Below are 14,013 nucleotides of genomic sequence, written 5' to 3'. Positions count from 1 at the left end.
TTGCCAAGATAATCCATCCAGCACACAGGTGTGGCATATCAAGATGCTGATAAGTTAGCATGATTATCGCACAGGTCTGTTTAAAGGTGCCCACAAGAAAAGGCCACTCTAAAATGTGCAGTACTACTGTCTTCATCATCATCATCATCATCATCATGACTTTCTCTCAACCTCCACGCAGGGTTCTTACACCCCACCATCCTCTCCTCCATCCTCTCCTCCATCCAACCCGCTTACATTTTAGCGTGGCCGCCGTGGCAGCTCATCCCCCCGTCGGCCTCGTCGCACCTCCGGCATCGCCCGGCCCTCCCGCTTTTCATCCTCACCACCATTCCCGCGCATCTGCTGGGACATCCCGCACTGACCTCCTCATCCTCCTTCTTCTACTCCTCTACTTCTTCCTCCCCATCCTTTCCTCCCCTCACAGTCCCTCGCTCGGCGTCCAATTTGGAGAACACGGAGAAGAAAAGAGTTAAAACCCGGCTGAAGAAACTCATTCTGAAGAGGCCTCCTCTTCAGGCCCTGCAGGAGAAGGGGCTTATTAAAGGTACATTACCTCATCCGGTTGTCTATTTGGTGTCATTAATTTATTTGGCAACAAACTGTAGATAGATAATAGAAAAGTGATTGCCCTATGAGAAGAATGTCTCCGCAAAACGTGTTTTTTGTTTGTTTGTTTTTTTACCCAAATAAAAAATAATGACTTTCCTCTGTGTTTAGGATTTTAAAAATAACGAAACATTTATGGCAAGCATGAGAATTGAATGTAACGGGCTACATCGCAACTCAAGAGCAACTCACAAAGAGAATATTTTCAACCTAACGGAAACAGGAAATAAAAACCATCCAAAGTAAAAATTTAACAAGAGAGTCCAACTGAGAACTTCCCGACTGTGAGGCTTGTCTCTCGCAATGAACAAGAACAATATTTCAAATATAGAAGAATATGTGGGAAAACTTTTGATTTTAAAACAGGCAGATGAGGTAAAAAAATAAATTTAAAAAAAACTTCAAATGGAAGTGAAATATGTAAAATAGTTTGTTTTAACAATAAAATAATAATCATTCTCTTTTTTCAAATTAGGTCGTTTATAAAATAATTCAATTATAATTTATCAACCGATTATTTAAAAGGGACATATTTGCCAAACCGACTTTGTCTAGTATTTGTGATGTAATAGTTGCTCAGTAAATATGTGAAATATGAATTAGTCGTCCACGCATTTCAGACGTTTTTCTGCCGAGAGGACTGAAATCAGGTCATTTGAATTTGAATTTGAAACCAATCAGACGAAAGGGGGCGGTCTGAGCCAAATATGGACAAAGCGGATACAGAACTGGGTAAAACAGAAGTAGCTCTCAGATGGGCCTTTTCTGGACACTCATATGACAAAACCAAGGTTTTTTTTGTTTTGTTAGTTTTTTTATTAAATTGACACTTTTGTACTCAGTCCATGTTAGAGAGTCACTCTCTGGAGGACCAAATAGCCAAAATATCAATCACAGTGAGTAATCAAGAGTGAGTACTCCTACTGGTATTGGTCTGAAAAAAGTAGTATCCAACATCCCTAACTTGGTGTTTGAGAACCACTGCCTTAGTAAGTTAAGGTCCTGTGGTAGGAACCACATTTGTAGTTTTGGTCTGCAAGTGTTTGGGTAAACCGTGCATACGATTATGCAGGCATACCTAATGATGTGACCAGTGAATATATACTACAAGGCATTCTGCAGAATATAGAGTACATGTAGTAAAGTACATGGGTTGCCTCCAGGTCAACTCTGCTTTTAGCATGTCGTTGAAACATTGAGCACAGCAAATCGAGGTTTGTGTGTGCTCAGTGGTTCTGAAAGGTTTCTGTGTGTGTGTCGCTGCCCATCAGATCAGGTGTTCGGCTGTCGTCTGGAGATGCTATGCGAGCGGGAGAAGAGCACGGTGCCTCGCTTCGTCAGGCTTTGCGCCGAGACCGTGGAGAAGCGAGGTAAAGCGCAGCGCCGGGCCAGTCCCTTGGCCCACGAGTGAAATAAAGAGGCTTTTTACTTTATTTCTGCCATGAGATTAAATATAGATGACGTGCCTTTCTGCAGAGCAATTTTTACAACTCCCTGAGACTCAGCCTCGTGTAGGAGAAAATGCATATTCTGATATTTGTCCCTTTCAAGGCAGTCTTGGTCTTATCACCTCTGCCAAGGACATTGATTCCTCTTTTTTTTAATTTCCAATTTAAGTTGGGCTGGGGGGGGGGGGGGGGGGGAAATCAAATCACTCGACTAAGTTGACTTCAATAATAGGTCGCCACATTCTGCCTCAACGCTCCGCCGGGGCCCAAAAAAGAAAAAAAAAATTCCGCCCGGAGGCATGTTTGCGCCGCCGGAACCAATGTTTCATATGGACATTTATTGCAAACGATTGCGGTATTGGGCCACTGATAAACTTTGCCAAAACGACAAAGGAACATTTTTAAGTGATTTTTAAGACACTGTTAGATGTGTCATGTGCATATACTGTAACATGATAAGTATGAATAAGCTGAAAGGTAGTTAGCGTTTTTTGACCTAAAATGGTTGCGAGCGCGCCAATGCTAATCGCAATAGTTAACCATTTAACATTTAGCAGTTGGTTGTCTCAAATCCATACCATACACTCAATACCAACATATGCAGTTTAACGATTGAAGTCCGGGAATAAAATGGATGTTAAAAAAAAAATGTGGGGGGGTGATTATTATTCGAATATTCAGCCAATAATCAAAAGGAGAATCCATCCATCCATTTTCTTTACCACTTATCCTTGCTAGGGTCGCGGCCTGTTGGAGCCTATCCCAGCTATCTTCGGGCGGGAGGCAGGGTACACCCTGAACCGGTCGCCAGCCAATCGCAGGGCACATAGAAGTCTTCAACCACCCTACCACGCATGTTTTTGGGATGTGGGAGGAAACCGCAGTGCCCGGAGAAAACCCACCCAGGCATGGGGAGAACATGCAAACTCCACACAGGCGGGGCCAGGATGTGAACCCCGGTCCCCAGAACTGTGAGGCTGATGTGCTCGTCCACCGTGCCGGCCAAAAGGAGAATCGATTCTAAAAAGATTCGATAGTGACAGCCTTATATTTAAGCACAAATTACAGGACAATTGAGCCACTGAGAATGAGAGTGGGATAATAAAATTTTTTTTGTCAATATTGAATGGAGAAAAAACATCTTTCAGATGAATACTGGTCTAAATTAAGGTTTAGGTCTAATTCTGAGAAGAATGAGGGGTGAGTCAACTGTTGCACTCAGCACTTTTCCTGATTCGTCAGTGCAAAAACTGGGCCAGGTCTCATTTACAAGACTGCCACGCCCATGAAATCATGCTTCACCTACCGCAAAAACATTCCAGACTCAAACAGTGAGTGTGTTAGTGCCTCAGTGAACTACAGTCACTTTCAGATGGAGTGCAGAATTTAGTCAAATTTAGCATATTGTGGTTTAGCATAGGTTTGTTTACTTTGTAAGACAAGAATTACAAATGATGACTTTGTGTTTCCTGCAATTGGCTGGCGACCTGTTCAGGGTGTACCCCGCGTCTCGCCTGGAGATAGCTGGGATAGGCTCCAGCACGCTCGCGACCCTTGTGAGGATAAAGCGGTACAGAAAATGGATGGATGAATGGACTTTGTGTTTCCCATTTCAGTTAAAAATAAAACTATTCTATCTCATGATTTGTGTTAGGGATGGGTGAGTAATGACACCCAGTTATCTGTATCGGGCCGATACCGACCTTATTTCTAGGTATCGGGTACTCATGAAGGCTGCTGATACCAGCCAATAGTTAATGTAAAAAAAATAAAAATAATAATAATAATAATCTGACATGGAGTGAGTCCTTCTTACCGGTAGTCGACACTAAACTGGGGTGATTAGACACGTCAGCGAATCATCATCTGTGTCAGAAAGAAAGAAAGGTCTTTGTTTACAATTATCTATCAATGTGTTAATTGAAATTTTATGTATCAAAAGTACTCGTGGAATCGGTACTCTGTATCAGTGAGTACTCAACTTTGAATACTCGTACTGTTATTGGTCTGAAAAAAAGTGGTATCGAAGATTCCCATTTTGTGTGCTGTGGTATGTCGCGGCAGGACTGGACACTGACGGCATCTACAGGGTTTCTGGGAACCTGGCGGTCATTCAGAAACTACGCTACCTGGTCAACCACGGTGAGGATTCATGCTCGCAGTGAGCCTTCAATTCTTTAAAAGTGCAATGACGTACAGACAGTAGTGCTCAAAACTCTTGGGTCACTATTAGGCTTCTTGTAATAGCAATGCTATAAATAATGGCCATTTTGTAAGTAAAATTTCTCAGTAGGTCACAAACATTCCCGGTTCCTGATGTCATTATTTACTATTATGTCGGATTCTGGCAGTTTAATTTGAATGCATAGCTGGATAACCTTTTAGACCTTTTACAGTACGTTACATGATTTTTCACCTTTTATTATTGATTTTTACACATGGTACTTACTTCCTCAGTGAACTTCAATGGCATTCTGTTCCAGGGCAGAATTTCCCCAATTGGCTACTTCTTTCATTAATTTCTCATGTGTAATGTGCATTTTGTTTTCCCCCAAAAAATGTCAAAAGTCAATAGTGCACATTACACATAGGTACAGGGGAAAATGGAAAAAACTTTCACGTTCTATAAATGTATGCCGCCATCTAGAGGTTATGAAAAAGCTGGACACTTTCATTCCAATATGGCACCGCCACCTAGAGGTTATGAGAAAGGTGTACACTTTCATTGTAATATGCCACCGCCACCTAGTGGTTATGAAAAAGGTGTTGCCTACACTTTCATTCCAATCCGACAGGGGTAAGTACTTATGACTGCATATATGTACAGTTGTGCTCATAAGTTTATATACCCTGACATAATTTGTTAAATGTTTTTTTTTTTTAAATATGACTGATGACTGATAACGCTTTTCTCAAATGCTTGACCTTTTCATTTGAATCCCATTAAAATAAAATTAAATGTGTTTCGGCTGGTCCTTCATGTTTTCTTTAAAGAATTGTACCCATCTTGTAAATTCCGCCTGGGTCATCAAACATATGAGCACCACTGTGTGTTTTCTCATTTACTAAATAAAAGTAGGGTTGTGAATTTCAAAATAAGAGCAAGTAAATAAAAAAGAAAGTATTATGTGTTCAAATAAAGTGCTTAACTACAGAAGAATTCTTTAAAAAAAACTAACAAAATACTGAGAATACTTCATGTTTTGATCATATGGGTAGAAGCAAAATCATGCATTGTAAAAATGCATTATATATAGGTAGAAGGGTTTTCCAGAATTTTTAGGTCAACTTTAGGGGTGCGCATTATACACAAGAAATTACGGGACATTTTTCACCAAGAAATTCAGAAAAATGTTGATGTTGCTGTTTTTCTTCAGTTGGAACTCTGGCCTTAGGCGACGTGGAAGGAATTATGAACAAATCCAAATACCAGCCAGCAACAACGACAAGAAATGTCAGTCAAAGCCTACTAGAACATCTGAAAATTATTTGGGGTAATCAGAGGCACTTTAAATGGTGGCAGATTTGTGCTGACTCACATTTAACATGAGTTTGAATGTGATTGCTTAATTCTAAACATAGCCACATCCTCAATTAAAAGAGGGTGTGCACACTTGTACAACCACATGATTTCAGTTGTTTTATTTTTACTCTGCCACTTGAAAAGATCACTTGAGTTGTACAGGTCATAAGCCACATTAACAGTTGAAAGGGGTTTTGAAATGATTTATCTTGGTCTTACACCACAAAAACCTGGCATTTGAACAGGGGTGTGTAGACTTTTTATACCCACCGTACATAGGAAAGGGTCCGGCTGCTTCGTAAAATACGACAACACAACAAACAGTTGATAATGTACATACACTTATTAGGTGGCAATATAGCTCTCTGTTACATGTCTTCAAAGGTTGGGTAGCTTTATTTTATTTTAGTTGTCTACAGTAGGTAACGCGACCAAATACGGCTCCTTGGCTGGTAAAACGCTGCAGAGACTCGAACTAAAACAACTCGTCAATATGGATTCAATTGGTTGGTTTAACACACAAATCTCGCATATTGATGTTATAATGATAATTTTTTTTTTAAATCATATTTTCTAATGTTATCCATTCGCTGAAGGTGGCAAGCCCGCTGAGTGACTTTGTGGTTCTTTCAGAGCGGGCAGTGACCACTGATGGCCGTTACATGTTCCCAGCAGAGTTGGTGCAAGGTAGACCCGAATGGACAACGAAATATTTTTTTTGCGTCTTGCCCGGTCCTGCTTCCTTTGTGCATTCATACACACACACACACACACACACACACACACACACACACACCAGCTCCAGCGGTTTTTCTGGTTAACAAATGTATTAGACCACTACCCGATGTAAGCTTTTAAAATGACAACAATTCACTGCGCTGCAAATGGGCAGCATGGCCATTGCCTCACAGGTAAGAGGGTTTGAATCTCTGCTCAGCCATTTTGTGGATTTTTTGTTTCATGTATTAGTTCATTCAAATTTGCAGGTGAAAAAGTGAATTCCATTTGAAATTCATAATTCCTGCCCAAAATAGTAAAATGTGGGGAGTGCGCTGGAATTGAAATGGTACTTTGCATTAAAGCACGCCATCATTCTGGATAGTTTTAAATGACGGGTTTAGGGTCTAATACATTTGTTAAGCACTGAATGTCCCTCAGGCATCTCTGCTATACTTGCCGTGGGCCAAGGCTGCCACCTAGTGGAGGAAACAAAAGGGCCTTCCCTTTGAATATTATATTGTATGAAATATTTTGACTGTGCATTTGTGCCTTCTCTTGCTTTCACTCAGCATCTTTTTTCCCCCCGCCGCCGCCGCTGCAGCAGCTACAAGCCTCACTGTTGGGCCTCGTCGGCGGGCGCCGTTTCCTTCCAATTCTAGAGCTCAAATTCTTTCCTCTCTCTCTCTCTCTCTCAGAGGAGAAGCTCAACTTGGACGAGAGTGAGTGGGAGGACATCCACGTCATCACGGGAGCTTTGAAACTCTTCTTCCGCGAGCTCCCCGAGCCGCTGGTGCCCTACGGCTTCTTCAGCGACGTGGTGGACACCGTCAGTAAGTGGACGCTGCACATCATCCAATCACCTTTTGAGTCCACTAGTGCGTTTCCACTGCAGGAAGTACAACATTGTGTGTTTGAACTGTTACTTATTTTTGGGATGCCGCCACATAAGAGTACCAGTGAAGCGCAAAGAGCAATTCACATTTGAAACAGGGCCGGTTCAAGGAATGTATACTCGAGAGGGCAGGCGGAAATATGAAGGGGTCATCATGTGACGTCATTATTAGGCTTCTAACATAGCGATTGCTACACGGCATCTTTCAGTACTTAACGTTGTGTAAAACACTGTTAACAGGGCACATATACGCGTGTACTTGTGTGTCGCTGCTCACTTGTCATTAAAGCACACCGCCGATGAAATTTATAATCTTTACAGTCTTGCACCAAGTGCATCACAAGCTTCGTTCTTCCAGCCACTGTGATGTTACCACCCATGCACAAATCACGTGAACCGGACCGCTCCATTAGCAGTAACATTAAAATGAACACATCACTAAATAATACTCAAGGTACACAAATTTAATGGAATACCGTCAAAGGGCATTTGTGCAAATACTTGCAAATTTCAAAATATGTGTGACTTTTTCTCCTTTATTTCAGTTTTTTAGTTTAATACAAATAATCTTTTGTTGTGCTTGTTATTGTTTAGTCGTGCGGCGGCGGTGTGTGTGTGTGTCTTTTTTTTTTTTTTTTTTTAAAGAAAGAAGGACAAAATAGTACAAATAGACAACCACACAACATAGGCTCATTAAGTACACGTTACAAAGCAAATCTTTGTATAGCGACAATAAAAGGCGCTCTATTCTAGTGTGTCAAAACGATGTAAAGTAACAACATTCAAGCAGCAAACGAGAGTCCTTCCGGCTGTCCCTCTTACTTTAAAACTCAAAATTGCACCACTTCCGGACTCTTAAGTTGACGATCGCAAAACGGCAGCAGCTTCGCTGTGAACGTCACATATGCGCAAAACACATAAATTAGACTCCTCAAACAATAACATTATACAAATGCATGCAAAATGAATACATGTTTAAGGCACTTTTAAATTATAATGATTCATATATCTCCTTAAACAATGAATGACTTTGTGGCCATTTATACAGTCTCACTGCAGACGGCTGAAGAATATTAAAATGTCAAACATTTTAAACACAGACATTTCCTGTCCAGTTGATGAAAGCTTCTTGAGACTGAGGCTTAGTTTACAAGCAAGTACAATGTGAAAAATAAATACATAAATAAATCACAATTATGAAAGGATCAATACAATTGAGAGCCAAGAATTCATCCTAAAATGGTGGCAAAATGGAAAAGACCATTTATCAATGTATCAACGGCGGTGCCGTGTTGTTGCAGAGATGTCGGACTACGCGGACAAAGTGGAGCGTCTGACGAGCGTCGTGCACAGCTTGCCTCAGCCCAACCACGACACGCTGCAGTTCATCTGCCGCCACCTCAAACGGTAACAAACAAAACACTTCAGAGATGCGTATTAGCGTCTAAACTAGGGGCGGGCGTAAAAATACAGCGCTGAAACGAATACATCGATTGTTTCATTTGGATGTATTTACTCTCAAGGTCTCATTCACAAATGAGACCTTGCTCTCAACTGGTCTTTTACCTGGTTAAATCAAGGGTTAATTCATTCATTCATTCATTAAAAAGGTGGGGTCCAAGTATGAAACAAATAACTATCTAAATAAATGAAAACCTATATAAAGGGCTCCATATAGCCAATTTGAAAAAAACATTTAATTGGTAAACAAATCTTTGCAAATTAATTACATTTATAAACAGATACGTGAATAAAATATGTCATAAAAACGTTTTATTAAATAATTACATTTGGTAAAATTTTAAAAATAACTAAATCAATTATTGAATAATTCACAGGACAAATAAATAAATATAACTAACTCAATATTTAAAATGGGGAAAAATTCAACAAATAACTGTAAATAGATAAGATACAGATAATAAAACTACATATAGCTAAGTAAAATTTCTAATCTAATTAATACCTATATTAATTGATTAATTCATGCAAATGCGTATAAATAGATTTAAGTAACTAAATAAATAAATTAGGTAGAAATGTAAATAACTTCATGAATTAATTATTGACTACTTTATAAATTATTAGAACTAACTCAATATTTAAAATTGGTAAAAATGTAAAACAAATAACTTCGCAAAAAAACAAATATAACTATTTATCAATAACTAAATATAGCTACAGCAATAAATAACATTGGTAAAAATGTAAAATTATTACCAAAGTAAATTAATTAATTAATTCAAATGTATATATGAGCAATACATTTACTTAAGTAAATAACTATATAAATGAGGTAGAAATGTTAAATAATTATATGTTTTAATTCAGTGATTTTAAAAATGTAAAAAAAAAAAGAAATCAGTTTGTACACATAAAAACAAGTGATAACCAAATAAAAAGTAAATAAACCCATGAAGAAATGAAGACCAAAATATTGAATAAATGCTTTCTACTACTACTAAATAAGCAATGGAGATAGTGCCTTCACGAAATGTGTTTCCTATTACACAGTCAACTTAGACTTTCATCTGCTTCCATACAATTCCATCAAAATAATAGAACAATTAAATTTGCGGCCAACGAGTTGATCGGAATATATTCATTTCTTGTTCTTTTTTTTTTTTTTTATTGCGGCGTAAATGAACCTGTGGAGGCAGCACGTGCTCTAGCGGTTAGCATGTTTGGCCCACAGCCAGTTGTACCCCGGATTGACGCGCGTTAGTTTCATTGAAGGTTCTAAATTGTCCATAGGCGTGAGTGTGAATGCATGTTTTGTCTATGTGTGCCCTGCTATTGACTAGCAACCAGTCCTGGATTGATCCCGCTTCTCTCTCCAAAAGTCGGCTGGGATAGGCTCCAGCTCATTCACATCTCTAATGAGAACAAGCGGTGTAGAAACTGGATGGATGGATGAACCTCATGACTTTGACTGGAATGTGGCCACAAGAGGGCACAGTTTCCTAATGTCGTGTGTGTGTGTGTGTGTGTGTGTGTGTGCGCACGTGTGTGTTAGCACTCCTCTCTGCCGGGGTGTGGTAGGTGGGCGCGCTCCGTCCTTTTATCAGCCTCCTCCCGTCCCATCTTCGCATTCCCCCTCCACGCCGTCCCGCTCTCCCTGGAGAGGGCCGGTCCCACGGGAGCCTCGCGGTTCGTCTGCTGGAAGGCATTCAGCCGCCACCCCTCCTCCCTCTCCTCCGCCGCGTCCCTTCATCCCTCCTCTCTCTGTTTAATGTGGAAGTTTTGAGCAATTGCTGGCCGCTCCTGCGGCTCGGCGGGAACGGCATTTTTAGAAGAATGCTTCATGCGGTGGCTTCAACCCATTCCTGAGTCCCCCTACACACGCACACGCACACACTGGAACACACAGGCTCGAGCACGCACTCTAGAAGACGCCAACTTAGGTGGAAGCAGACGGATTTAGACACATTTGCGTGGACATCTGGGTTGTAAAAGGCACTTGCATGAACACGCCACTCAGAGGGCAACGCATCGCCAGTATTTAGTAGGAAATGATACGAAATGTTAATACCGTTATGCCAACATTTGACTATTTTTAGAAACTTTAGACTGGTGAAAGGCACACAAACATGCCACTCCACAAAAAGTGGAACACAACTTTGTTCATATTTGATTATTTTTGGGGACTATTTCGACATCTCGTTTGTAAAAGGCTTATAACATAAACGTGGCATTCAAGATATTTAGGGGGAAATAGTACAAAAAGTGAAGCACTATTTCGAGATGATTGTTGTGTGGACATCCGGGTTGTAAAGTTACTCACGTCAACACGGCACTCGAAGGCAAAAACGTCACCAGAATTTAGTCGAAAAAGTAGAGCACTTTTTTCTTCATATTTGACCAATTTTTGAGATGATTTCGGCACATGCTTGTAAAAAGCAAAATGTGAACACGGCAGTCAAATATGGTGAATTTAGTTGGAAATCTTACATAAAGTGGAAAATAATTTTGTTCGTATTTGTCTAATTAAAAAAAAAAAAAATGTGTAGCTTATAGCACGAACATGGCACTCTGAGTTTAGTAGGAAATCTTACTAAACGTAACAGCACTCAAAGGTAACACTTCACCAGAAATGAGTAGAAAATCATCCACATTTTGAACACTATTATGGCTATATTGACTATTTTTAGACGATTTAGACATCTGGCTTGTAAAAGGCACACAGACACAAACATGGCACTTGAATTTAGTTGGAAATTATCCAAAAAGTGGAACGCTATTTCCTTCTGGTTTGACTATTTTTAAACATTTTAGACATCTGGCTTGTAAACGGCAGGAACATAATAAGCATGGCACTAAAATTTTGTGAATTTAGTAAGAAATCATACAAAATGTGGAGCACTATTTCCGTCAGGCTTGACTATGTTTAGACAATTTTGGCATCTGGTTTGTAAAGGCACTAAAAAGGTGCAGTAAAGAGGGAAGTACTATTTCGTAAATACAATTTTTTTAGCGATTTAGTTCATGTGGACGTGGCTTGTAAAGGTTAGTAGCTCGAACATGACACTCAAAGACAACACGTTAGGAGAATTGAGCAGGAAATCATACAAATAGTGAAACACTATTTAGTTCGCATTGGACTATTTTTAAGATGATTTAATGCACGTGTGTGAACTGTAAAAGGCAGTAATGTAAACATGGCAACAACAACAAAAAGTCACCAGAATGTAATTGGAAATCAGACAAAATGAAATTTTTATTTTGTTCATATTTTACTATTGAGTCTACTCAAAGACAAAATGTTAGGAGAATTTAGTAGGAAATCTTGCAAAACGTGTTGCACTACTTTGTTCGGATTTGAATTTTGTTAAATGATTTAGACACTGGGCTTTTAAAAGGATTGTGGCAATGGCATTGAAATGTAGTGAATTTATTATAAAATGATACAAAAATAATGGAACACTATTTAGTTCATATTTTACCATTTTAGAAGATGTAATGCACATGTGTGGACTGTAAAAGGCAGTAACATAAACATTGCAATAAAAAGCACATGACCAGAATTTTGTAGGAAATCACAAACAAAGTTCTTTTTTGTTTATATTTGACTATTTATTCTAAAATTTAGGAATGTAAAATTGCAACAAAGGTCACACCCAATATTTTTGCATTTTGTCTTAATAGCTAAAATAATCTAATAATTTAAATCCTGAATTCATGAAAATTGAAAATGATTGAAATAATTTGAACAAATCCTAATTCTAGTGTGTGTGTGTGTGTGTGTGCGTGTGCGTGCGTGCGTGCGTGCGTGCATGCATTCGTGCGCGCCGCAGCGTTTTGGAGCACTCGGACGCCAACCGTATGACGACCCAGAACATCGGCATCGTGTTCGGGCCCACACTGCTGCGACCCGAGGTCGACAACGGCAACATGGCGGTGAACATGGTTTTCCAGAACCAGGCGGTGGAGCTCATCCTCAACGAGTACGAGCGCATCTTCGGCAGGAGGGCCGCCCCCCCCGCCGCCGCCGCCTCCTTCTCGTGATCTTCCCAAGCGGACGGCATACAAATGGATCTTTTTTTTTTTTTCTTCTTCCACATTCACAAAGATAACAAGGGCAAGACATGTGGCTGCCATATAAAAGTTCGAAGCATTAAATAGTCAAACAAGCTCCGTTTTTAGCTGCCATATTTTTTTGCCTTTTGACTGCAGATGTGTGGAGCCCAGCTGTCACTTCTCCCTTGATATTCTCGTTGACTGAAGCCAAGCCAATGATAAATCGTCCCCAGGCTCCCCACCCAGCTCCCGGACCACCTTCCTGTTCCTCTCTTGATCCCACGAAGAGAAGTCGACTTAACAGGACAGAACCTTCCCACTGTGAAACACGTGCGCCCGACACCTCTATGCATCGCTGTGGCTCTCCTGTAGTGACGCCGGAACCTCGAACGCGTAACTTTCTACTTCCGACTTGTTCTAATTGAATGTTATTATTTTTACCCCATAGGAGCTAATGTAATTAAATTCATTCATTAACAGGCACGTGAAACCGTTAATAACTGTACAGGCGATGTTTTAGGTAACATTTTAACATTCAAGTCAAGTCAAACACTGTATTGCAGTTGTTCTCAAACATTTTACACCTCGAAAAAATACTTAGCTGTCAAAGTCTCACCATAATGATCAATATTAGAATACAGTAGCGGACAAGTAAGCGTTTTTTATTCTAAGCAATTGTAAAAAAAAAAAAAAAAAACCTGCTTGAATAATGATTCCATTAAAATGTATTGCACATACATATAAATTGGACCTAAAGACTTGTTTAAAAACAAAAATGCAATTGTATTATACTTGAAATTTCAATACAACTGCGCTCTTCTGAACAAATATACTAGACTGGATTCAAATGAAGTCGAAACCACTGTAACATTATGCACAATTTGAAGCTTCTTTAATTCAGTGAGTCTTTTGCGTACCACTAGAGGGAGCCCACGAACCCTTAGTGGTACACGTACCACACTTTGAGAATTATATTGTATAACTAACGCTAAAAGAAAAGAAAAAAAATACTCTCCCTCAGGCTGACAAGTCATACAACTATAAATACAAGTTAAACACTGTAAAATAAAATGATAATAAAGTAAAACTACTCACCCTTTGAATGACATGTAATACAAGTGCAAAGAGAGTAAAATTAAGTCAAAAATAAAACTAAAATAAAGTCAAACTACTCATCATGTGACTAACTTGTTATACAAGAACAAAACTAACACTCCAAAAACTTAAGAGTAAAACTACTCACAAGTTGCACAAGGTACCATTGTGTAAAACTTGCTTAAACACTGAATGATTTAAACAGAAGT

The 14,013-nt window shown here is 39.5% G+C and overlaps 1 protein-coding gene across 4 annotated transcripts in view; it reads left to right on the top strand.

Moving 5' to 3' along the window:
- The window catches only part of arhgap9 (Rho GTPase activating protein 9), a 40,944-nt gene extending 27,752 nt beyond the window's left edge, over positions 1-13,192 (top strand). For 3 of the 4 annotated variants that reach the window (XM_061687773.1, XM_061687776.1, XM_061687774.1), the window contains 7 exons: positions 428-547; positions 1,881-1,979; positions 4,122-4,199; positions 6,214-6,267; positions 6,996-7,130; positions 8,494-8,599; positions 12,487-13,192. In XM_061687773.1, coding sequence (XP_061543757.1) covers positions 428-547; positions 1,881-1,979; positions 4,122-4,199; positions 6,214-6,267; positions 6,996-7,130; positions 8,494-8,599; positions 12,487-12,697 — 803 coding nt within the window. In that variant the 3' untranslated portion in view covers positions 12,698-13,192. The remainder of the gene's footprint in view (positions 1-427; positions 548-1,880; positions 1,980-4,121; positions 4,200-6,213; positions 6,268-6,995; positions 7,131-8,493; positions 8,600-12,486) is intronic. The other variant, XM_061687775.1, reaches the window with a different exon arrangement.
- Positions 13,193-14,013: the final 821 nt, after the last annotated feature.

This window comes from Phycodurus eques, chromosome 10 (genome assembly GCF_024500275.1).
Source record: "Phycodurus eques isolate BA_2022a chromosome 10, UOR_Pequ_1.1, whole genome shotgun sequence".
NCBI lineage: Eukaryota > Metazoa > Chordata > Actinopteri > Syngnathiformes > Syngnathidae > Phycodurus > Phycodurus eques.
This window is presented reverse-complemented; position numbering and strand designations above follow the sequence as displayed.